The sequence below is a fragment of the Pseudophryne corroboree genome, chromosome 4 (assembly GCF_028390025.1).
Source record: "Pseudophryne corroboree isolate aPseCor3 chromosome 4, aPseCor3.hap2, whole genome shotgun sequence".
Taxonomy (NCBI): domain Eukaryota; kingdom Metazoa; phylum Chordata; class Amphibia; order Anura; family Myobatrachidae; genus Pseudophryne; species Pseudophryne corroboree.
Genome location: NC_086447.1, coordinates 354,226,715 through 354,253,300, shown reverse-complemented (window position 1 = coordinate 354,253,300; position 26,586 = coordinate 354,226,715). Strand labels below are relative to the sequence as shown.

General features: G+C 45.3%; 1 protein-coding gene across 1 annotated transcript in view; it reads right to left on the bottom strand.

The window, feature by feature from the left end:
- Positions 1-26,586, bottom strand: part of LOC134910908 (probable cation-transporting ATPase 13A4) — a 177,476-nt gene that overhangs the window by 123,898 nt on the left and 26,992 nt on the right. Inside the window, exons 7-9 of the mRNA XM_063919294.1 lie at positions 21,688-21,822; positions 21,521-21,593; positions 3,797-3,928 (exon numbers count right to left, since the gene is read on the bottom strand). Of these exons, the coding sequence (XP_063775364.1) occupies positions 3,797-3,928; positions 21,521-21,593; positions 21,688-21,822 (340 nt within the window). The remainder of the gene's footprint in view (positions 1-3,796; positions 3,929-21,520; positions 21,594-21,687; positions 21,823-26,586) is intronic.

Here is a 26,586-nt window from a genome sequence, read left to right as displayed (position 1 = left end):
GTAATTTGATAAATGGTTTAAAAGCTAGTCTTCCTACTTCTGTTGGGAAGGTCACTGGAGGTCACAGAATAGAGACCTTACTACATTTAACATACCTGCTAACATTACGCTTGGAGGAAGAGGAACTTTGGCATGGGAAAAGGGGGCATGGCCTCAAGAAAAGGGGGTGACGCTATCGTGAGCCACGCTGGCATGCCCTCTCTCCCTCTGTCTCCCCGTGAACAGACACTGTGCGCATGCGCACAGCGTCTATTGACTACTGCTCTGCTAAGCAAAGCAGCAAGTGATAGAGCCTCCCAACTGCCCACCCAACCGCGGGACACTGTGGCTGCGGTGGGACAGCAGGACAGTCCCTATAAAACGTGACTGTCCCGTGAAAATCGGGACAGTTGGAAGAAATGATTTAACGTTAGTCAATTGATTGAATGGGGCAAGAAGCATTCAGAAAACAACAAAGTAATGTGAGTAAAACATGAACAAGCACAAGTAAAAATTGTGACAGGGTATGTCATTATTGGAAACAGGCCCGGCGACAGGGGGGGTCAAAGGGGACACCCGTATGGGGCCCCGAGGATCAGGGGGGCCCCGAGCATCAGGGGCACACAAAATGTTTAGGCAGCGCGCAAGAATGCTGTGTGATCCATGCAACGGGCAGGGCAGCAACACATCTGCCGGACCCTGCTGGATCCAGTGGAGATACGTGGCGGAGGTGCGGTGCGATGAAGCGGCAATGTCAGCAGTACTGATAATAAGTCAAATTGACTCATTACAGTATGCTGTGGCTGGCTGCGGGACGTAACAGGACAGGAGATGTTCCAGCTGGTTCAGCACCTCTCCTTATGCTTTCTCCCCCTCCGCACCTCCAGCCCACTTTGCCCGTCCACTATACTCTGCACAGCGCTGTTGTCCCCTCCTGCTGTCTTCTACATTAAAAAGGGGGCGGGCGAGCAACGCTGCACAAACTCATTTGGCCCGCCTCCGCAAGTCCCCCTGCTGCTGGTGCTGACCGCGGCGGCGGGAATGAGACGATGTGATGCCATCACCTCACGTCCGTCTCTCCTGCCACTTAAAGAGAGCCCTGAGGACACCCACGACGACAGTGACTATCAATGGGGGAACAAAAGAAAAAGGTAGCTAAGAGCTGCATGTGGTGGTGGTGGGGGGCAGGGCGGGGCGAGGGAAGTTGTGCACAGTGCCAGCGATAAAATGTCCTGGGGTGAGAGCTGTGTGTAGGATAAAGTGTGCTGGGGGGGAGAGCTGTGTGTAGGATAAAGTGTGCTGGGGGGAGAACTGTGTGTAGGATAAAGTGTGCTGGGGGGAGCTGTGTGTAGGATAAGGTGTGCTGGGGGGGAGAGCTGTGTGTAGGATAAAGTGTGCTGGGGGGAGAGCTGTGTGTAGGATAAAGTGTGCTGGGGGGGAGCTGTGTGTAGGATAAGGTGTGCTGGGGGAGAGCTGTGTGTAGGATAAAGTGTGCTGGGGGGAGAGCTGTGTGTAGGATAAAGTGTGCTGGGGGGAGCGGTGTGTAGGATAAGGTGTGCTGGGGGGGAGAGCTGTGTGTAGGATAAAGTGTGCTGGGGGGAGAGATGTGTGTAGGATAAAGTATGCTGGGGGGGTGAGAGATGTGTGTAGGATAAAGTGTGCTGGGGGGGAGAGCTGTGTGTAGGATAAATTGTGCTGGGGGGGAGAGCTGTGTGTAGGATAAAGTGTGCTGGGGGGAGAGCTGTGTGTAGGATAAGGTGTGCTGGGGGGGAGAGCTGTGTGTAGGATAAAGTGTGCTGGGGAGAGCTGTGTGTAGGATAAAGTGTGCTGGGGGGGAGCTGTGTGTAGGATAAGGTGTGCTGGGGGGGAAGAGCTGTGTGTAGGATAAAGTGTGCTGGGGGGAGAGATGTGTGTAGGATAAAGTGTGCTGGGGGGGTGAGAGATGTGTGTAGGATAAAGTGTGCTGGGGGGAGAGCTGTGTGTAGGATAAATTGTGCTGGGGGGAGAGCTGTGTGTAGGATAAAGTGTGCTGGGGGGAGAGCTGTGTGTAGGATAAAGTGTGCTAGGGGGAGAGATGTGTGTAGGATAAAGTGTGCTGAGGGGGTGAGAGATGTGTGTAGGATAAAGTGTGCTGGGGGGAGAGCTGTGTGTAGGATAAATTGTGCTGGGGGGGAGAGCTGTGTGTAGGATAAAGTGTGCTGGGGGGGAGCTGTGTGTAGGATAAAGTGTGCTGGGGGGAGCTGTGTGTAGGATAAAGCGTGCTGGGTGATGGGTGCTGTGCTTGGAGAGGGGTGCTGTGTCAGAGGTGAAACTAGTGGCGGTGCTAGCGGGCACCAGACAAAATCTTGCCTAGGGCATCAAATTGGTTAGGTCCAGGTCTGGCTGAATGCACTTCGGGCCATCCACAAATTAATTAAAAGTTAATTAATTTCCAACACAAACATATATTTATATATGTAGTACATATCAATGGGGGGAGTTGGGGGTGTAGGGGGCCCCCAGAGATATCATTGTATGGGGCGCCAAGATTTCTGTTGCCGGCCCTGATTGGAAACAATTGGTTCTTATGTCAGAGCCATTCACATTTGTGGTTATAGCATTATAATGCTAGGAAATGGGTATTAGGCTTAACAGTAATGACACTGAAACTGCGGGTCAAAGTTCAGTGTTACCATCATGTGAGGGACCTTGTATAAAGTAAGACTTTATTGATCAAGGAAACTTTACAAGGGAAAACCTGAATATATAAAAAAATAATAATAATAATAATAATAATAATAATAATAATAATTAATATACACTCAGAAAAAAGACAACAACCTGCTCTCTATATATAAATAGCAGAAGGATGACTTGTATGAGTGACATATTTCTATGATACTGTTGTCTGAGCATCATATACCAAATAAAAGGTCTTGGTCCATAGAGATGCAGAAAAATATTGTAATTGGTTTCTTCATTGTGTTATGAGCTATGTGGCAAAATGTCCACCAGCTATTTACAAATCATCACCATTGTGCTCTGGAAAACATGACAGTTGGTGAACTCTCACTTTTTTCTGTGATATCTCTTACCTACAGCAGCTGCGTGTTGTAGATGGGGATGAGAGAACGGCAGTGTTGAACCGGGGCATAAAGGGCCCACCGGGGAAATGCAGTGGTAGGGGCCCATGTTTAGGGGTGTGGTCAGTCTCCAGAGGGGGTGTGGTCAGTCACCACATTGGTTTGCCTAAGCATTTGCCTAAGTTTGCCTAAGAGAGTGAATGGTCTGGGCCCTTTGATAACTATATATAGTAAATACCGCTAGTGCATGCATGATAACGTACCAGATTAAAAACAGCAATGCACTGTAGAAAATACACCATAGTTATGTGCAGTATAAGGTAACATATGTATCATTTAATTGCACAGTCCGGGACCTGATCCCTAAAGGAGCAGGTGAGGCCCCAGGCAGTGGGTCCCACCGGTGGATTCCCCTGTTCCCCTGTGGGCCAGTCCAACCCTGGAGAGCTGGCACAATATTACTAAGCCCCACCCCTTCGTGGAAAAATGCAGCAATTTGCAGGTCTTTAGGGAGGAGGTGGTGCCAAAATGACACAACTGTAATGGGAACAAGTCATATTGGTGTGGCTTAGTAATATTGTGCCTACTCTCTCTTCCGTCTATCATGGAGGGGTTTCTGGGTACTTACAACCCCCGCCGGCATGCACTACTGAAACCAGGCACATCAGCTAGTCAATAATAATAATAATAATAATAATAATAATAATAATAATAATAATCTGATATTTGTATATAAAGTTAGGAAATTAAATTACCTGTTAACATTGCTTCATTCACAGTGCATCCTCCGCTAAGTAAAATAGCATCACATGGTAAAAAAAGCTTTGTTCCACCAATAACAATCACATCTCCAGGAACCAGGGACTGAGACTGAACTTCTTCATAGTCTGTATAAAATAGTAAATATTGTACACAGACTCATTTATGTAAGCGATTGATAAACAACTTAATGGGAATCTCTAGTAATGGAAAAGCAGATCTCCTGGGAGTTTATAATAATTGTCATCAGTTAGCGATTTGCAGCGCAGGCACCTTTTTTGTCTAATCTGTAATTCTTATAACTAGTTCCACAAAGAGGACTAAATCAGTGAACTCATTAATAATAATTAATACAATGATAAAAAAAGATGTCTGAACACTTACTGTATCCATAGTCCTTCTTTTCTGTGTACTGGCACCTTTTCTCATAGAACAAAGGCACTGGTATTATTTATATTAAATATACTGTATATTATATAATAATATTAATAAATTATATTATAATTAAATATTGTAGCCCAAGCCAAGGGCGTAGTTACAATAGGTGCAGGAAGTGCAGCTGCTATGGGACCCAGAGCTGAGAGGGGCCCGCCTTCCCTGTAAAAGTTACATGTGTTATATACATTTTTCGCCATTGGGTGCTACGTAGAGGGCCTTTCAAACGTTTTCCTTGGGGCCTGCAATATATCTAGATATGCCCCTGGACCTGCTCATTGTAGTATGGTATAAAATGAACTGGAGGGCATTTTATTGTTATATAATATGAACTGGGGCACTATAATGAGGCACAATATGAACGGGGAGTACTATATATCATAATGTGAATTGGGGATACTGTGCGGCATAATGTGTACTGGCAGCTCTGAAATGTAACATAGGGGGAACTTAAGCACTACTGAGATTCATAAAAGAAACTAGGGCACTACTATGGGGCATAACATTAAATAAGGCACTACTATGGTTCAGAAAATGAACTAGGGCACTATTATAGGGCATAAAATTAACAACTGGGACGGGGGCCCCTAGAAGCATTGGGATGGGGGCCCCTTCAAAATGTTACTATGGGGCCCACAAAGTTCTGGCTACGCCCCTGGCCCAAGGCAAATATGAGTATATGTCCCTATATTGTGAGAGATGGTAAGAAGAAATACTGCACAGAGAAAATAAAATACTTTAGAGAGAAGGAGGAACTGAACTGAATAGGAGAAACAAAGTGGGTAATTAGCAAAAAGCAGAACTTGGGCTGTGTAATGTTTATACCTCTCCATGTAGTGAAGATGTTCCCATATAATGTTAGTGTTTTATGTATTCTGTTATCCCTGCTGACAGCAAGTCCTGTGTGTTGTCTCATTAGTGGTTTTTGTTACATACTGTATGAGTATAGTACATTATTTGCACTATATACTGTATGTTGTATATGTTGTAAAATACTGTATGTTGTATATGTTGTAAAATTGTTGCAACACAATAAAGTTGGGAAAACTATTGTTAACTTTGTTTTTTTAGAACAAAGAAGTGGGAAAAAAAAGAATCAACATATTGGGGTTGAATTAGATAATAAAGTCAAAATAAAGATTTCCAATTAAAATGTTATTTGCAGCAGATAACTGGGCTGCACACATAGATAATCATTATCAAATGATTCCATTACTAATTCTGCTCCACGGGAGCATTCTGTCCTCCCTGAGCTCGCCTTAGGGCCCTTTGTAAGGGTTTGACAGGTGCACAGCACCAGTCAATCTCCCCACCTGCCACTGTCCTCTCGGACTAAAAAAAATGAAGTCATCGTGTACATGATGACCTAATCGCAGCTGCGGTGCTTATATGTCATACATAATATATACGGCGCACGCCCTAACTCCTAATGAAAAAGCAAGCTGGGAATAACAGAACTATTCTTATGAAATAAATCTTCAGATCTTATCTAATCTGTATTTACAGGTTTAATTAATAGCAACTAAAGAGTTTCTTACTTAATCTGGACAAAGAGGAAACTTAAAATGCAAAGGGACTTAAAATGCAACATTGTAAACTTTGGCTGCAGTGGCAACAATAGCTAATGCCATGCAAAGATGGTGTTAGCTACAGGTACCACCTCTGTTGAGCGACTGTAAGCTTTTAGGAGGAGCATAGTAAATGTGCAATTTTTGTGAGTGAAAGTAGAAGGGCACCTCTGACATTTGCAGTGGCACCCTTATTGCAAATAAATACTTACATAAAGCAACAATCTTTGTCAACGGTACCGAACCTGGTTTGCTGCCACCCTGATACTTATGTCAGTGTCGTCTACTGCTGTAAAGATGGAGCCATGCTAAACGTGGCTCTGTCTGTGCCTAGTCGTGCCCTGCGAGGCAGACCGCCGGGAGCGAACGGGGTGGCGCATGCATCGTAGATGAGCACGCGTCCCACTCAAAGTGAATGGGAGCATCCATGTACACTCAGCAGCAGACCGAGGCATAGGCGTGCCTAGGCATGCCGTTCGCCCCCGCCTGCGATGTAGCCACAATCATCTCTTAGTTTAACCTGAACTTGTTCTATATTGTCTTCAACTGTAAGTCACTGTTATCATGCTTTGATTCTTTTGTTTATGTACTCTGTAATTGGGTGATGCGGATCCCTTGTGGTGTCATATAAATAAAGGATAATAATAACAATAAAATATGTTTTCTGTAAATGAAATTAATCTGACTTTTTATGTCACTTTGATATATACGGCCAGATGTAATGAAGTCTGAGTTGGCCGGAGGTGCGTGTTCCCAGCTGAACATGGATTTTTTTGTAAAGCACCAATCATTTACAAGCTATAGTGTTGCCTAATACATGATTGGCGCTTTTTAAAAAAAAAGGCCAAGTTTGGCCGGGAAAACGCTCCTCTGGCCAACTCAGACTTCATTACATCCGGCCAGAGCCGACCCTAACCAGTATGATGCTCTAGTCAAGATTTTAGCTGGTGCCCCCTAGCAACACCACTAGTTCCACCTCTGACCCTGCACCCCTTTCCCAGCACCATCACCCCTCACCCATAGCAGTCCTCATTTTGGTGTTCCTACCACCTATATTTTAAATAGGAACAGTGGGCACATTCGGTGCACAGCCCAAAAAGCGGTGTGTTCTTTTTGGAAGGGGCATGGCCACACAATACTACCACCAATTCAAATTACGCAACACAGTAGTGCAACTTTATTCACATTTTATCATGCGATAGTGTCCCTTGTTCATGTTATATCACACAGTAGTACCACTTTACCTTATTAACGTTACTCCTCACAGTAGTGCCCCTTATTCACATTACACCACACCATATTGCGCTTTAGTCATATTATACCACATAGTAGTGCCCTTTCTATATGTTACGCCACACAGTAGAGCACCTTATTGTTAGGCGCCGAGGGTCCGCTCGTCAGTGCGGCCGGCGCCTAGCAACGGGGACGCCACTGTCGGATCGTGTTCCCCGTTGCTGGGTCTAAGTTTATATCATCACTGGTTTCCTGGCTGTGTAGCATGCAGCTGCACGGCATGTTGTAATTATCACTCATCTGTTTCCCTGGCCATGCAGCTTGTCAGCTGCATGGCATTTAATCCAATCAGCCTCCAAACAGCTGATTGGAAGACTCTCTGTTAAAAGCACTCCCAGGACTCCTCACAGACGCCGGTGATAGCTTCCTGTTTGCCTGATTCTGCTGCAGAGAGAGTTCCCAGTCCCGGTCTGTTCGTTTGTTCCTGTTCTCAGTGATCCTGTACTCGGAAGTTACCATCTGTTCCTGGAGTCTGATCGAGCACCTTTAACATCTGGTGGCGTTCGTGAGTCGCGGCGCAGCCGTGTGTTGCGGCTTGTCCGCTACTATTTATTATTGTGTTTATTTTGAGTTCTGGAGCTTTGCGGAGGATTCCGCTTCCACAAGATCCACTCTGGTGTCCAGCGGTGCCGGATAGGAGTGTCGGATCCGTGGATCTTTGGTTGTCCTTTTCCCTGGCGGCTAGTCCGCACATACCTTTTGATTTAGTTTAGTTAGCTTGTAACCCCTGGCTTGGTTGCTTAGTCAGAGGGCCCCTTGTTATCACCCTGTCTCGGACTTCCCCTTGTCTCCCATTAAGACCTGCGGGGGCATCGGGGTTGGGCAGACATAATCCGCCCTTTGAACGCGGCTGCCATGGGCTCAAGCAACCATAGTCTCGCAGGGGATTTCTGATAACACGGGCGAGACAACGGAGTTAGGGCGCCAGGGGTTACTAGGCTCTCCAGCTCCCACAACCTGTATTTCATTCCTGTACTCAGATCTCTGCCATAAGATCTTCTCCAGTCTGGAGTACAGGAATCGTAACATTATCACCGGCCAGACAAAAGAAAAAATTTTCAACAGGAGTTAATTTTTTCACTTATCCAGTTGGGAGAATTTTGTCGGCCTCATGAATCCCACCGGTGTTGGGCCAAATCCTGGCCAGTTTTTGGTTAGTCAGATTCAGGAACTTACCCAGATGGTTCAGGATCTGTCCCTCCGGGTAAGCTCACAGGAAGATCTGTTACGGACTTCCCCGAGGGTCATCCCTGAACCAAAAATGCATCTGCCTGACCGTTTTTCTGGGGATAGAAAACAGTTTTTTAATTTTAAAGAGTCTTGTAAACTGTATTTTCGTTTAAGACCAGTTTCCTCAGGTACGGAGGCTCAGCGGGTTGGAATTATAATTTCTCTGCTTCAGGGGGATCCTCAGACCTGGGCTTTTGGTTTAAAGACAGACGATCCGGCATTATCGTCTGTAGACGCCTTTTTGGAATCTTTAGGGCTATTGTATGACGACCCTGATAGAGAGGCATCCGCAGAAAGTCAGTTGCGTGCTCTAAGACAGGGTAGGAATCCTGCAGAGAATTATTGTACAGAGTTTCGCCGTTGGTCGAACGACTGTGGCTGGAATGATCCTGCCCTGCGCAGTCAGTTTCGCCTCGGCTTATCTGAATCTATAAAAGACAGCCTCCTTCAGTATCCCGCTCCTGAGAACCTTGATAAACTCATGGAGCTCTCTATTAAAATAGATCGTAGGCTCAGAGAGCGGAGGACTGAGAAAGGGGCATCTGTAGTTTCTTTTCCCTGTGTTTCTTCCGTTCCGGTAGACATGGAGGAGCCTATGCAGATTGGTCTCTCCAAATTGTCTCCGGAAGAAAGAACCAGGAGGCAAAATTCTGGTCTGTGTTTGTACTGCGGAGGTAAGGGACATTTTGCCCGTAGTTGCCCAAACAAGTCGGGAAACTTCCTGACCAAGTGAATAGTGAGGGGGTTCACTTTGGTCTACAGCTCATCTCCTCAAATAATTCACTATTGGTTCCTGCTAAAGTTTCTTATGACAGCCTCTGTTCCTCGGTCTCTGCTTTTGTGGACAGTGGAGCTGCAGGAAACTTTATGGACTTAACATGGGCCAAGGCCTTAGGTATTCCTCAGTTAACCTTAAGTAGGTGTATCACCATGCATGGTTTAGATGGGAGTCCCTTATCCAATGGGGTTATTTCTCTATGTACACCTCCTGTTTTGCTCTCGGTGGGAGCTCTACATTCTGAAAAGATTGAGTTTTTTCTTACCCATTGTCCAGCAGTTCCTGTGGTTCTGGGTCACCCTTGGCTGGCCTTTCATAATCCCATCATAGATTGGCAGTCTGGGGAGATCCTACAATGGAGTACCATCTGTGATAAAGAATGTATTACACTTCCTATCCGAGTAGCTGCTGCCAGGTCCGCACATATTCCTGGAGAATACCAAGATTTTTTGGATGTGTTTTCCAAGGGCAATGCAGATATTTTGCCTCACCATAGGCCTTATGATTGTACCATTGAGTTAATTCCTGGTGCCACGTTGCCTAAAGGAAGGTTATATGCATTGTCTGGTCCTGAAACTGTGGCCATGAATGAGTATGTGAAAGAAAGTCTTGAGAAAGGGTTTATCAGGCCATCTAAATCCCCTTTAAGTGCAGGTTTTTTCTTCGTAGAGAAGAAGGATGGTTCCCTCAGACCCTGCATTGACTTTCGAGCCCTGAATAAAATCTCAGTAAAGAATACTTACCCTCTGCCTCTGATCTCTGTCCTCTTTGATCAGCTACGTTCGGCTGTTATTTTTTCTAAGATTGACCTGAGAGGAGCATATAATCTCATTAGAATCAGATCAGGGGATGAGTGGAAAACGGCATTCAGTACTCAATCAGGTCACTATGAGTATCTGGTCATGCCATTCGGCCTATCTAACGCTCCGGCAGTCTTTCAGGATCTCATTAATGATGTGCTCCGTGAGTTTCTGGGAAGATTCGTTGTGGTCTATTTAGACGACATTTTGATTTATTCTGACTCTATAGAACAACATGTTACCCAGGTGCGTCAGGTACTTAAGAAATTACGTGAAAATCACTTGTATGCCAAACCGGAGAAGTGTGAATTTCACGTCACGGAGGTATCCTTTTTAGGGTACATTATTTCCCCTCGGGGATTCCGAATGGAACCTAAGAAGCTCCAAGCCATCCTGAGTTGGGCGCAACCCACCAACTTAAAAGCAATTCAGCGCTTTTTAGGGTTTGCAAACTACTATAGAAGGTTTATTCACTCTTTCTCTGACATAGTTGCTCCCATTGTGGCACTCACTAAGAAGGGAGCAGATCCTACCAATTGGTCATGTGAAGCTAAAGTATCTTTTCAGGCCTTGAAACAAGCCTTTGTCTCAGCCCCTGTCCTTAGACATCCCAACCCAGAATTGCCTTTCATCGTTGAGGTAGATGCCTCGGAGGTTGGTGTAGGGGCTATCCTTTCTCAGAAGGATCCAGATTCCCTTGAGTTACATCCTTGTGCCTTTATGTCCAGGAAATTCTCATCTGCTGAATCCAACTACGATGTTGGTAATCGGGAGTTGCTGGCTATTAAATGGGCTTTTGAGGAGTGGAGACATTGGCTTGAAGGAGCGACCCATACCATTTCTGTTTTGACGGATCACAAAAATCTTCAATACATTGAATCAGCTAAGTGACTGAATGCCCGACAGGCTCGTTGGGCTTTATTTTTCACTCGTTTCAAATTCATTATCACCTTCAGACCTGGTTCCAAGAATACCAAGGCAGATGCCCTCTCACGCAGTTTTCTTCCCGTTCAAGACAACAGTCCGGTTACTCTCATACTTCCGCCTTCAGTCATTCAGGCAGGTCTCACACAGGATGTTTTTTCTCAATTGAAGCTGCTTCAACATCAAGCTCCGGGAAATACTCCTGCTGGCCGTCTTTTTGTTCCTGAGTTTTTGAGAGCAACTGTTTTGGAGGAATTTCATGATAGCAAAGTTGCAGGGCATCTGGGAGTCGCTAAAACTTTTGAATTGGTATCCCGCTCAGTGTGGTGGCCTGGTCTTTCTAAAGACATTAAAGAGTTTGTTGTTTTGTGTCAGGTCTGTGCACAGCATAAAGTTCCCCGTTCTTTGCCTATTGGTCAACTTATGCCATTGAATGTTCCCCTTAGACCATGGTCGCATATCTCCATGGATTTTGTGGTGGATCTCCCTCTGTCAGCTGGATGCACAGTCATATGGGTGGTAGTGGACCGTTTTAGTAAGATGGCTCATTTTATTGGTCTTCCCCGATTGCCATCTGCCCAGGGATTGGCAGTCTTGTTCCTCCGTCATGTTTTCAGACTCCATGGGTTACCCACTGATATTGTTTCTGACAGGGGTCCACAATTCATTGCACAGTTTTGGAAGTCTTTTTGTGCTTCGTTAAAAATGAAATTATCATTAACCTCCGGTTATCATCCACAATCAAATGGACAGACTGAGCGAGTGAACCAATCCTTAAAACAATATTTGCGTTTGTACTCGGCCAAACTCCAAAATGACTGGTCTGAGTTTCTTCCATTGGCAGAGTTTGCTTATAATAATGCCTGTCATTCCTCCACCAATGTGTCTCCATTTTTTGCAGTTTTTGGTTTCCACCCCAGAGCTAATTCATTTTTCCAACATTCCTCTGTCTCCTCTCTGGCCCTGACCTCTCATCTTAAACTTATTTGGAAAAAAGTGCACATAGCTCTCAGAAAAGCAGCTTTCAGGGAAAAAGATTTTTCGGACAGGTTCCGGCGGCCGTGCACTTTTAGAGTAGGAGACAGGGTGTGGCTGTCGACTCGCAATATCAAACTTCGACAAACCTCAGCCAGATTGGGTCCTAGATTTATTGGTCCATTTCTCATTATCAAAAAAGTCAATCCAGTTGCTTTCCGGTTACAGCTACCAAAAACGTTACGGATCGGAAATACCTTCCATTGCTCTTTGCTCAAACCATATGTTTCATCTAGCAGATTTCCTCGTAAAAAACCTCAGGGGAGATCACCAGTTAATGTACAGGGTCAGCAGGAGTTCGTGGTTGAGAAGGTTCTCGATTCCAAGTTGTCCCGGGGTCGGCTTTATTTTTTGGTGCATTGGAGAGGTTTTGGTCCTGAGGAAAGGTCGTGGGTCCTAGATGAGGACCTTCATGCCCCAAGGCTCAAAAGGGCATTTTTTCAAGAATTTCCTCAGAAACCCGGATTTAGGGGTTCCTTGACCCCTCCTCAAGGGGGGGGTACTGTTAGGCGCCGAGGGTCCGCTCGTCAGTGCGGCCGGCGCCTAGCAACGGGGACGCCACTGTCGGATCGTGTTCCCCGTTGCTGGGTCTAAGTTTATATCATCACTGGTTTCCTGGCTGTGTAGCATGCAGCTGCACGGCATGTTGTAATTATCACTCATCTGTTTCCCTGGCCATGCAGCTTGTCAGCTGCATGGCATTTAATCCAATCAGCCTCCAAACAGCTGATTGGAAGACTCTCTGTTAAAAGCACTCCCAGGACTCCTCACAGACGCCGGTGATAGCTTCCTGTTTGCCTGATTCTGCTGCAGAGAGAGTTCCCAGTCCCGGTCTGTTCGTTTGTTCCTGTTCTCAGTGATCCTGTACTCGGAAGTTACCATCTGTTCCTGGAGTCTGATCGAGCACCTTTAACATCTGGTGGCGTTCGTGAGTCGCGGCGCAGCCGTGTGTTGCGGCTTGTCCGCTACTATTTATTATTGTGTTTATTTTGAGTTCTGGAGCTTTGCGGAGGATTCCGCTTCCACAAGATCCACTCTGGTGTCCAGCGGTGCCGGATAGGAGTGTCGGATCCGTGGATCTTTGGTTGTCCTTTTCCCTGGCGGCTAGTCCGCACATACCTTTTGATTTAGTTTAGTTAGCTTGTAACCCCTGGCTTGGTTGCTTAGTCAGAGGGCCCCTTGTTATCACCCTGTCTCGGACTTCCCCTTGTCTCCCATTAAGACCTGCGGGGGCATCGGGGTTGGGCAGACATAATCCGCCCTTCGAACGCGGCTGCCATGGGCTCAAGCAACCATAGTCTCGCAGGGGATTTCTGATAACACGGGCGAGACAACGGAGTTAGGGCGCCAGGGGTTACTAGGCTCTCCAGCTCCCACAACCTGTATTTCATTCCTGTACTCAGATCTCTGCCATAAGATCTTCTCCAGTCTGGAGTACAGGAATCGTAACACTTATACACATAATGCCACACATTATTAATGCATTTATACACATAATACCACACAGTAATGCCCCTTACACATTATGCCAACCTTTATTAATTACCTTATACAAATAATGTACCTTACACATATGCACATATTATTAATGCCCTTAGACACATAATGTCCCTTTCACATATCCCACACATTAGTAGTGCACTTATACACATAATGATACACATAGTGCCCCTTACACATTTGCCGCACATTATTAATGCATATACGCATGACACACATGCTGCCCCTTACACATATACTGGACACAATTGCACAACCAACCACCCGCAAACAACACTTACACTGCCGCTAACACTGTGACCTCTGCTTGGATACAGATGTGTCCTAATACTAGAGATGAGCGCCTGAAATTTTTCGGGTTTTGTGTTTTGGTTTTGGGTTCGGTTCCGCGGCCGTGTTTTGGGTTCGAACGCGTTTTGGCAAAACCTCACCGAATTTTTTTTGTCGGATTCGGGTGTGTTTTGGATTCGGGTGTTTTTTTCAAAAAACACTAAAAAACAGCTTAAATCATAGAATTTGGGGGTCATTTTGATCCCAAAGTATTATTAACCTCAAAAACCATAATTTACACTCATTTTCAGTCTATTCTGAATACCTCACACCTCACAATATTATTTTTAGTCCTAAAATTTGCACCGAGGTCGCTGTGTGAGTAAGATAAGCGACCCTAGTGGCCGACACAAACACCGGGCCCATCTAGGAGTGGCACTGCAGTGTCACGCAGGATGTCCCTTCCAAAAAACCCTCCCCAAACAGCACATGACGCAAAGAAAAAAAGAGGCGCAATGAGGTAGCTGTGTGAGTAAGATTAGCGACCCTAGTGGCCGACACAAACACCGGGCCCATCTAGGAGTGGCACTGCAGTGTCACGCAGGATGTCCCTTCCAAAAAACCCTCCCCAAACAGCACATGACGCAAAGAAAAAAAGAGGCGCAATGAGGTAGCTGACTGTGTGAGTAAGATTAGCGACCCTAGTGGCCGACACAAACACCGGGCCCATCTAGGAGTGGCACTGCAGTGTCACGCAGGATGTCCCTTCCAAAAAACCCTCCCCAATCAGCACATGATGCAAAGAAAAAGAAAAGAAAAAAGAGGTGCAAGATGGAATTGTCCTTGGGCCCTCCCACCCACCCTTATGTTGTATAAACAAAACAGGACATGCACACTTTAACCAACCCATCATTTCAGTGACAGGGTCTGCCACACGACTGTGACTGATATGACGGGTTGGTTTGGACCCCCCCCAAAAAAGAAGCAATTAATCTCTCCTTGCACAAACTGGCTCTACAGAGGCAAGATGTCCACCTCATCTTCACCCTCCGATATATCACCGTGTACATCCCCCTCCTCACAGATTATCAATTCGTCCCCACTGGAATCCACCATCTCAGCTCCCTGTGTACTTTGTGGAGGCAATTGCTGCTGGTCAATGTCTCCGCGGAGGAATTGATTATAATTCATTTTAATGAACATCATCTTCTCCACATTTTCTGGATGTAACCTCGTACGCCGATTGCTGACAAGGTGAGCGGCGGCACTAAACACTCTTTCGGAGTACACACTTGTGGGAGGGCAACTTAGGTAGAATAAAGCCAGTTTGTGCAAGGGCCTCCAAATTGCCTCTTTTTCCTGCCAGTATAAGTACGGACTGTGTGACGTGCCTACTTGGATGCGGTCACTCATATAATCCTCCACCATTCTATCAATGTTGAGAGAATCATATGCAGTGACAGTAGACGACATGTCCGTAATCGTTGTCAGGTCCTTCAGTCCGGACCAGATGTCAGCATCAGCAGTCGCTCCAGACTGCCCTGCATCACCGCCAGCGGGTGGGCTCGGAATTCTGAGCCTTTTCCTCGCACCCCCAGTTGCGGGAGAATGTGAAGGAGGAGATGTTGACAGGTCGCGTTCCGCTTGACTTGACAATTTTGTCACCAGCAGGTCTTTCAACCCCAGCAGACCTGTGTCTGCCGGAAAGAGAGATCCAAGGTAGGCTTTAAATCTAGGATCGAGCACGGTGGCCAAAATGTAGTGCTCTGATTTCAACAGATTGACCACCCGTGAATCCTTGTTAAGCGAATTAAGGGCTGCATCCACAAGTCCCACATGCCTAGCGGAATCGCTCCCTTTTAGCTCCTTCTTCAATGCCTCCAGCTTCTTCTGCAAAAGCCTGATGAGGGGAATGACCTGACTCAGGCTGGCAGTGTCTGAACTGACTTCACGTGTGGCAAGTTCAAAGGGCATCAGAACCTTGCACAACGTTGAAATCATTCTCCACTGCACTTGAGACAGGTGCATTCCACCTACTATATCGTGCTCAATTGTATAGGCTTGAATGGCCTTTTGCTGCTCCTCCAACCTCTGAAGCATATAGAGGGTTGAATTCCACCTCGTTACCACTTCTTGCTTCAGATGATGGCAGGGCAGGTTCAGTAGTTTTTGGTGGTGCTCCAGTCTTCTGTACGTGGTGCCTGTACGCCGAAAGTGTCCCGCAATTTTTCTGGCCACCGACAGCATCTCTTGCACGCCCCTGTCGTTTTTTAAAAAATTCTGCACCACCAAATTCAAGGTATGTGCAAAACATGGGACGTGCTGGAATTTGCCCATATTTAATGCACACACAATATTGCTGGCGTTGTCCGATGCCACAAATCCACAGGAGAGTCCAATTGGGGTAAGCCATTCCGCGATGATCTTCCTCAGTTGCCGTAAGAGGTTTTCAGCTGTGTGCGTATTCTGGAAAGCGGTGATACAAAGCGTAGCCTGCCTAGGAAAGAGTTGGCGTTTGCGAGATGCTGCTACTGGTGCCGCCGCTGCTGTTCTTGCGGCGGGAGTCCATACATCTACCCAGTGGGCTGTCACAGTCATATAGTCCTGACCCTGCCCTGCTCCACTTGTCCACATGTCCGTGGTTAAGTGGACATTGGGTACAACTGCATTTTTTAGGACACTGGTGAGTCTTTTTCTGACGTCCGTGTACATTCTCGGTATCGCCTGCCTAGAGAAGTGGAACCTAGATGGTATTTGGTAACGGGGGCACACTGCCTCAATAAATTGTCTAGTTCCCTGTGAACTAACGGCGGATACCGGACGCACGTCTAACACCAACATAGTTGTCAAGGACTCAGTTATCCGCTTTGCAGTAGGATGACTGCTGTGATATTTCATCTTCCTCGCAAAGGACTGTTGAACAGTCAATTGCTTACTGGAAGTAGTACAAGTGGGCTTACGACTTCCCCTCTGGGATGACCATCGACTCCCAGCGGCAACAACAGCAGCGCCAGCAGCAGTAGGCGTTACACGCAAGGATGCATCGGAGGAATCCCAGGCAGGAGAGGACTCGTCAGAATTGCCAGTGACATGGCCTGCAGGACTATTGGCATTCCTGGGGAAGGAGGAAATTGACACTGAGGGAGTTGGTGGGGTGGTTTGCGTGAGCTTGGTTACAAGAGAAAGGGATTTACTGGTCAGTGGACTGCTTCCGCTGTCACCCAAAGTTTTTGAACTTGTCACTGACTTATTATGAATGCGCTGCAGGTGACGTATAAGGGAGGATGTTCCGAGGTGGTTAACGTCCTTACCCCTACTTATTACAGCTTGACAAAGGGAACACATGGCTTGACACCTGTTGTCCGCATTTCTGGTGAAATACCTCCACACCGAAGAGCTGATTTTTTTGGTATTTTCACCTGGCATGTCAACGGCCATATTCCTCCCACGGACAACAGGTGTCTCCCCGGGTGCCTGACTTAAACAAACCACCTCACCATCAGAATCCTCCTGGTCAATTTCCTCCCCAGCGCCAGCAACACCCATATCCTCCTCATCCTGGTGTACTTCAACACTGACATCTTCAATCTGACTATCAGGAACTGGACTGCGGGTGCTCCTTCCAGCACTTGCAGGGGGCGTGCAAATGGTGGAAGGCGCATGCTCTTCACGTCCAGTGTTGGGAAGGTCAGGCATCGCAACCGACACAATTGGACTCTCCTTGTGGATTTGGGATTTCGAAGAATGCACAGTTCTTTGCTGTGCTGCTTTTGCCAGCTTGAGTCTTTTCATTTTTCTAGCGAGAGGCTGAGTGCTTCCATCCTCATGTGAAGCTGAACCACTAGCCATGAACATAGGCCAGGGCCTCAGCCGTTCCTTGCCACTCCGTGTGGTAAATGGCATATTGGCAAGTTTACGCTTCTCCTCTGACAATTTTATTTTAGGTTTTGGAGTCCTTTTTTTACTGATATTTGGTGTTTTGGATTTGACATGCTCTGTACTATGACATTGGGCATCGGCCTTGGCAGACGACGTTGCTGGCATTTCATCGTCTCGGCCATGACTAGTGGCAGCAGCTTCAGCACGAGGTGGAAGTGGATCTTGATCTTTCCCTAATTTTGGAACCTCAACATTTTTGTTCTCCATATTTTAATAGGCACAACTAAAAGGCACCTCAGGTAAACAATGGAGATGGATGGATTGGATACTAGTATACAATTATGGACGGGCTGCCGAGTGCCGACACAGAGGTAGCCACAGCCGTGAACTACCGCACTGTACTGTGTCTGCTGCTAATATATAGACTGGTTGATAAAGAGATAGTATACTCGTAACTAGTATGTATGTATAAAGAAAGAAAAAAAAACCACGGTTAGGTGGTATATACAATTATGGACGGGCTGCCGAGTGCCGACACAGAGGTAGCCACAGCCGTGAACTACCGCACTGTACTGTGTCTGCTGCTAATATATAGACTGGTTGATAAAGAGATAGTATACTCGTAACTAGTATGTATGTATAAAGAAAGAAAAAAAACCACGGTTAGGTGGTATATACAATTATGGACGGGCTGCCGAGTGCCGACACAGAGGTAGCCACAGCCGTGAACTACCGCACTGTACTGTCTGCTGCTAATATATAGACTGGTTGATAAAGAGATAGTATACTCGTAACTAGTATGTATGTATAAAGAAAGAAAAAAAAACCACGGTTAGGTGGTATATACAATTATGGACGGGCTGCCGAGTGCCGACACAGAGGTAGCCACAGCCGTGAACTACCGCACTGTACTGTGTCTGCTGCTAATATAGACTGATTGATAAAGAGATAGTATACTCGTAACTAGTATGTATGTATAAAGAAAGAAAAAAAACCCACGGTTAGGTGGTATATACAATTATGGACGGGCTGCCGAGTGCCGACACAGAGGTAGCCACAGCCGTGAACTACCGCACTGTACTGTGTCTGCTGCTAATATATAGACTGGTTGATAAAGAGATAGTATACTCGTAACTAGTATGTATGTATAAAGAAAGAAAAAAAAACCACGGTTAGGTGGTATATACAATTATGGACGGGCTGCCGAGTGCCGACACAGAGGTAGCCACAGCCGTGAACTACCGCACTGTACTGTGTCTGCTGCTAATATATAGACTGGTTGATAAAGAGATAGTATACTCGTAACTAGTATGTATGTATAAAGAAAGAAAAAAAAACCACGGTTAGGTGGTATATACAATTATGGACGGGCTGCCGAGTGCCGACACAGAGGTAGCCACAGCCGTGAACTACCGCACTGTACTGTGTCTGCTGCTAATATATAGACTGGTTGATAAAGAGATAGTATACTCGTAACTAGTATGTATGTATAAAGAAAGAAAAAAAAACCACGGTTAGGTGGTATATACAATTATGGACGGGCTGCCGAGTGCCGACACAGAGGTAGCCACAGCCGTGAACTACCGCACTGTACTGTGTCTGCTGCTAATATAGACTGGTTGATAAAGAGATAGTATACTCGTAACTAGTATGTATGTATAAAGAAAGAAAAAAAAACCACGGTTAGGTGGTATATACAATTATGGACGGGCTGCCGAGTGCCGACACAGAGGTAGCCACAGCCGTGAACTACCGCACTGTACTGTGTCTGCTGCTAATATATAGACTGGTTGATAAAGAGATAGTATACTCGTAACTAGTATGTATGTATAAAGAAAGAAAAAAAAACCACGGTTAGGTGGTATATACAATTATGGACGGGCTGCCGAGTGCCGACACAGAGGTAGCCACAGCCGTGAACTACCGCACTGTACTGTGTCTGCTGCTAATATATAGACTGGTTGATAAAGAGATAGTATACTCGTAACTAGTATGTATGTATAAAGAAAGAAAAAAAAACCACGGTTAGGTGGTATATACAATTATGGACGGGCTGCCGAGTGCCGACACAGAGGTAGCCACAGCCATGAACTACCGCACTGTACTGTGTCTGCTGCTAATATATAGACTGGTTGATAAAGAGATAGTATACTCGTAACTAGTATGTATGTATAAAGAAAGAAAAAAAAACCACGGTTAGGTGGTATATACAATTATGGACGGGCTGCCGAGTGCCGACACAGAGGTAGCCACAGCCGTGAACTACCGCACTGTACTGTGTCTGCTGCTAATATAGACTGGTTGATAAAGAGATAGTATACTACTAATATTATATATACTGGTGGTCAGGTCACTGGTCACTAGTCACACTGGCAGTGGCACTCCTGCAGCAAAAGTGTGCACTGTTTAATTTTAATATAATATTATGTACTCCTGGCTCCTGCTATAACCTATAACTGGCACTGCAGTAGTGCTCCCCAGTCTCCCCCACAATTATAAGCTGTGTGAGCTGAGCAGTCAGACAGATATATAATATATATAGATGATGCAGCACACTGGCCTGAGCCTGAGCAGTGCACACAGATATGGTATGTGACTGACTGAGTCACTGTGTGTATCGCTTTTTTCAGGCAGAGAACGGATATATTAAATAAACTGCACTGTGTGTCTGGTGGTCACTCACTATATAATATATTATGTACTCCTGGCTCCTGCTATAACCTATAACTGGCACTGCAGTAGTGCTCCCCAGTCTCCCCCACAATTATAAGCTGTGTGAGCTGAGCAGTCAGACAGATATATATAATATTATATATAGATAATAGATGATGCAGCACACTGGCCTGAGCCTGAGCAGTGCACACAGATATGGTATGTGACTGAGTCACTGTGTGCTGTGTATCGCTTTTTTCAGGCAGAGAACGGATTATAAATAAAACTGGTGGTCACTATCAGCAAAACTCTGCACTGTACTGAGTACTCCTAATGCTCCCCAAAATTAGTAAATCAAGTGTCTCTCTAATCTATTCTAAACGGAGAGGACGCCAGCCACGTCCTCTCCCTATCAATCTCAATGCACGTGTGAAAATGGCGGCGACGCGCGGCTCCTTATATAGAATCCGAGTCTCGCGATAGAATCCGAGCCTCGCGAGAATCCGACAGCGTCATGATGATGTTCGGGCGCGCTCGGGTTAACCGAGCAAGGCGGGAAGATCCGAGTCGCTCGGACCCGTGAAAAAAAACATGAAGTTCTGGCGGGTTCGGATTCAGAGAAACCGAACCCGCTCATCTCTACCTAATACATCTTGCCTCAATATGCCATGCAGCAGGAGATGCCTGGTGTGAGTCAGCTGGCAGCTCTGCTAACGTCAGGCGCCTTTTTCAATGAACATGCATCATATTGCCTTACTATGTGGCTAAGATGCACAAGCAGCGTCTGCTGATTAAAATGATATGTGGCATGCCTATATTCTGTGTGCAACTGTGATTGCATCTGCATACAAATTTCCAGGAATATACTGTAATGTATCATTTCGTATGCAGATACAGCCGCAGTCATACATAGAATATAGGCATTCTGCATATAATTTTAATCAGCTGATGCTGCTTGTGCCACTAGGCATACCAAATGCCCTGGGCCCTAGTTTGCCTATGCCTAGGGCTGGCTCTGCATCCGGCCCATGGTATGGGAAACTAAAGCGTAATACATTGTATGCTTTCCATATGTAAAATCAGGATTGTGGATTCAGATCTGTTGGACAGATATTATGATCTCTGTCCTGTGCAGTTTGGCCTTTAGTTTGCAAACAGAACATAGAAAAACGCAAATTAAAAACTCAACGGTTTCACTTTATTGAAGTAATTTTCCCTAAAGTCTGTGCGCTCTATTCACTAAGGTTTTTTTTTTAATTGCTTTCCTGACTGCCAAGGTTTCCCCACAACTTTCCAACAGTTTTGGTCACTAGTGTATGAATAAAGGTATGTGTATCATGTATCTTTCTCTGTTACCTCCATTTTTATGAAGTACAGTAACCATAATGCTGTTATAGGCTGCTGACATTTTGTGCAGTTTCACAGATTGCTAGGGAAAAATGGAAAACAAAAACATCTTAGTCATTTCCTACTATGTGTGCAGCAATGGAATAAAGCATTTATCATCTAATATGGATACATACCACTCTCAGATTGTATATGGTTACAGCAATAGACATGACGGACATGAGCAAAATAGCTATGCTATATTCGATGTATGATGTAGCTATCCACATGCTTAAAGAGTAAACTTGAAAAACATAAAATGGATTGAAAACCTGTAAAACAAATGAAACATGAGTAATAACATAAATATTATAGATAATCGCTTGCATAATAAAACCGTAGTAAGCAGTCTGGTGGGAATGAATGTGAGCAGTGAATCATAGCATCTGTCCAAGCTGCACATACTGTACATAGCAACCTCCCTTTCTCCAATCCCTCATTCAATCTGGGTTCTGTTACATGATAAATAAATACCAATAGCAGTAATGCGGTGCACTATGTTCTTGTGTATAATTATTGTTTTTCTTTTCAGCAGATTATTATTCATCAGCTGTACAAAGTGTAATATGATCCAAGTTTGAAAAAACTATTCTTTACTTCATTTAACCACTTAACTGGCACCTTTTTTCCCAAAAAAGTCATTTATTTTGAATTAGGTGAAGAAAATGTATTTAAATTTAGCCAAAATGACTTTTTTTTAATACTTTTTTTAATACTGTATTTGTAAAATATCGTTTAAGAAGCAACCAAATATTAGAACATCAGAACACTAGAAAACATTGCGGCCATCGTGACTTTTATTTTCTGTGTACATTTGATTGCCAAGCACACACTGGGGGGCTGGAAGGGTGCCGGGAAATGTAAATTTCCTAGGCGGCTGCTCCTCTGTGCAACGACTGGGTAGAGGGTCCTGCTGTGTTGACCAATCAGCTGATCGGCAGCAGACAGGCACAGAGGGGAGGTTACCATGAACAGAGGGGCCAGGTCAGATAACGCACATCCTGGTTGGGTGGTCTTCAGTATGCCCATCCTGGTGTGGTCACACATGATCAACCATGACAGGCAAGTGGTTAAGGACAAATAAAACATATTGGTCAAATTTACTTTGGTAACAATTTATTTGATACAGGTTAAGATCTATAGATCTTGAAGAATAGATTGTGCCAATGAGAAATAGGTTAAAATAAAATATATTAAAATAAAATATATTAAAATAAAAATAAAATTAAATACAATCTGTTCATAGATTTCACAGAAAATGGCTTCTCTTGAAAAACAAACACATTTATTTATAACATAAAACACACATATACATAGACACAAACAAAAAAAAAATCACAATTCACAATCAGGTAATACATATAAAAATGTTTGTAATCTGATGATTTATACCACATTGGCAAACCCCTAATAATGTTCTAGGAGGGTGCGTTTCAATAGGCCGGATTTACATACGTTCATAGTGGAATGCATACCGAAAATTCATAGAATACTATACATTAAGTCATTAACACTTAGCGACACATTAAACTGGTGAAAAAGCGCAGAATGTTTCTAATGATAAAATGTGTATTTTAAAGGTGTATTTTATGTTCTTTTAAGCTAATTATATTATTCTGAAACATGCCCACATTTTTACCCAATGGCGATTACTTGGGGGGGATATGTGCAGCTCCAACCCACCATGGAGCATGCACCTTGAAAAAGACTGTGGTTATGAGCTGAAACGCGCTGGTGGTACTTTGAGAGGACTTACAGCAGTCTAAAGATCATTTGGAGGAACATTCTCCAATACCAGCAGTTATCCAGGTCTGTTCTCGTGAGGCCATTGGAATTGACTGTATATGCAATCTAGGGTGTATCAGATCTGCACCCCTTACTTGCGGTATCTTCTATATATTCTGTACAGGATAGTGCAGTCACACCGCCTTACAGGATAGTACAGTTACACCACTCCTTGTTGTGGTGTCCCTCAACTTTCTGGCTGCCTCAGGTTCTAGTGCTTAGAATGTGGTTACTGTCATAGTGACTCAAGGGTTACTGGAGAAATGATAACTACTTGCATAACGATTATTAGCATTATTAAATAGTGTACAAAAGCAGTCTTTAGAAAAATGAGCGGAAGGTATTTTTCTGATCAGCACTACATACTTGTTACAATTGTATTGATACTCATAGGCAAACTCAGGTGGGGTTTCTGGTTGCCCAAAATCCCCCCTTTACTTGGCAAGTTGCTCAAATTATGATAACAATAGCAATCTGAGAGCCGCTGCCACAACATGCAGTGCAAGGAACAGAGCAGAGCTGCTGCACATGCCCAGTGCTAGCAGCTTCTTCTGCCAAGTTTTCTGTGTGTGTGGATCTGAGTCCTCAGTCATTGCACTGGACCAGAGAGCAGCTACCAGGAGCCTTACCATGAAGTGGGAGAATGTGTGCTTAGAAAGTGCAGTACTGGTTCTATTATATTTATGTATTTATTTATTATGGTATTTATATATAGACCATCTATAGTGTTAAATATTAATTCCGTATTCCATACAGTATCCAGTGTGTAAAAAGACCAATGTGTACATTAATGTCCAGGGTTGTTATTAGGTTCTTCTACTGCTCCCCCAGTCTCCTGCACTGGCGAAATGTTCAGCAGAGTGGGAGATTGTGAATTGCATTTGGAAACCCCCCTCTAGAAATCCTGCGTTTGCCACTGATACTGTATATACCAAAGTTACAGAAGTTGTCTTGTCGGTAACTATAGTGGTCAATACTAGATTAAGGGCGGGATTCAAATGTATTTGATGTCGGCAGCAACTAGATTGCACCCAACGGAGCTATTCAAATGTAACTCCGTTCAGGCGGGATCGGCTGCCAGCGTCTATATTTCAGCTCGCACCCACCGGGAGTGGCGAGCTGAAATGTGTGAAAAGTGATTGGTTTGGGTGCCCAAATGGCACTTTTCCTGATCGTACCTATAAGTTTAGTTGGGTTTAGTCACTTTACGCAGCTAAACTTGACACTAATGGGTGCGATCAGCGCGATAGGGGACATCAATTATATATATCCCCCCAGCGATCTTCCGTCACTTTAGACGGAAGATTGGGGGCAATAACAATTGAGTTCCCCCCAATATGTCACTTTGATACTGTTCTGTGTGCAAAATACTAAAATAAGGGGTAAATTTAAGATATTCGCTATTTTGCATTGCAGCATAAGAATTTTGAACTGTAAAGGAGTTGATGGTATAAAATATAAAATAGCTTAATAGTTAGTGAGATACTATAAATTGGCTACAGTCTTCCCAGTGAACATTAACCTGGGGTAGTGACAACTACAGTATACTTTGTAGCAACTCTGTAGGGAGACAGTAATTTCCAGCTAAACAACCTCATCCAGTTATAGTACTATATATACAGCAAATGAAAACCAAGCTGGTTTGCGACAATAGCTATAAGTAAATACTATGTGAACCACCATACTAGCCACATCATTGCAATATTAATAGAAGAGGGTTTGCAGAGTAACTGTGGACTATATAGAGTTACCGCCTTACATTTGGAGTAATGTATTTCCTTATCATTTGTTTGCATTTTAGGTAGATTGAAATCCAGATTGCAAATGTTTTAAGAATATATTGTGACTAAAAATGTATTACTTACAAAACAGAGGAGCTAAAGCTTGCTATATAAAGGTATAGAGAAATATATTGACATTTATGCTGAACATTTTGTGGTATTGGTAGTAGGGAGGCCAATCCCCGGATCGGGATAGGCGGGATCCCGGGATTTGGGCCCAAAAATGCCGAGATTTGAATCCCGGGATTGGAGCATCCAATCCCGGGATTCACGGGATTATACTGTGCATGCGCGGGAGGGTGGGCGTAAGTAATAGTACTTACTAATATTAGGCGGGCGGCAGCCATGAACAAGTTGAACACGGCGGCACTTCAAATGTAGCGCCGGCCGCCAGCCAATCAGAGCTGGCGGACTGGAAGCCAATCTGACTGCTGCAGCCGCTTCCCTGATTGGCTACCGGTCCGCCAGCTCTGGTTGGCTGGCGGCCGGCGCTTCATTTGAAATGCCGGCGCGTTCAGTGTGTTCATGGTTGCCGCCCTGCCTAATAGTAAGTACTATTACTTACACCCACCCTCTCTCCCGCCGTGCATTCAGTGGTGCTCCCTACAGCCTCCCTCCCGCGCCGCTACCAACCCTCCCTGCCGCGACCTACACCCTCCCTCCTGAGTCCCGCACCGCTACCTACACCCTCCCTACCTCCCACACCGCTAACTACACCCTCCCTACCTCCCGCACAGCTACCTACACACTCCCTACCTCCCGCACCGCTACCTACACACTCCCTACCTCCCGCACCGCTACCTACACCCTCCCTCCAGCGCTGCTCTCTACAACTTTCACTGATCCCTACTGCAATCCCGGGATCCCGGGATCCCCGGGATTGACCATTTTTCAATCCCGAATCCCGGTACTGAAAAAACGGCCCGGGATTGGCCTCCCTAATTGGTAGAGTTGTCAAGTTTCTTACTATGTTTGGAGGCATCAGACAACCTTGGACCATGAGTGCTATAACTGTTAAGTAAACTAAAATTATTTATGAACACGTATTTATTGTGTCTGGAGTTGGGGTTACCTTCACCTCCAGAGCTGTTTCTTGAGGCGGGCGGGCCGTGCCTTTGCATGGGGCACCTGCCGCAGCTCTTTTGGTGGCTCTCTCCTGGTGCTCCCCCTCCTCCCCATCATTACTACTCCACTCGGGGTTGCAGAGATTCATGGAATGACGCTTTTGCGTTGTGACGTCATGACACGAATGCGTCATTCTGCTAAACTCTGCCCCCCGAGCGGAGCACAATGACAGGAGGAGGGGAAGCAAGGGGTGCAGACAGAGCTGCGCCCTTACAAGTCTCCCCCTCCAGAGTTTACAGCCGCTGCAGCTATCAAGCAGGGAGGGGTTGGTCCCGGGGCCAGTTAATTCCCAAGTGGGCATCACTTCTTTAAAACCACACCCCTTTTTGTGAGGGGTGGGGCTTA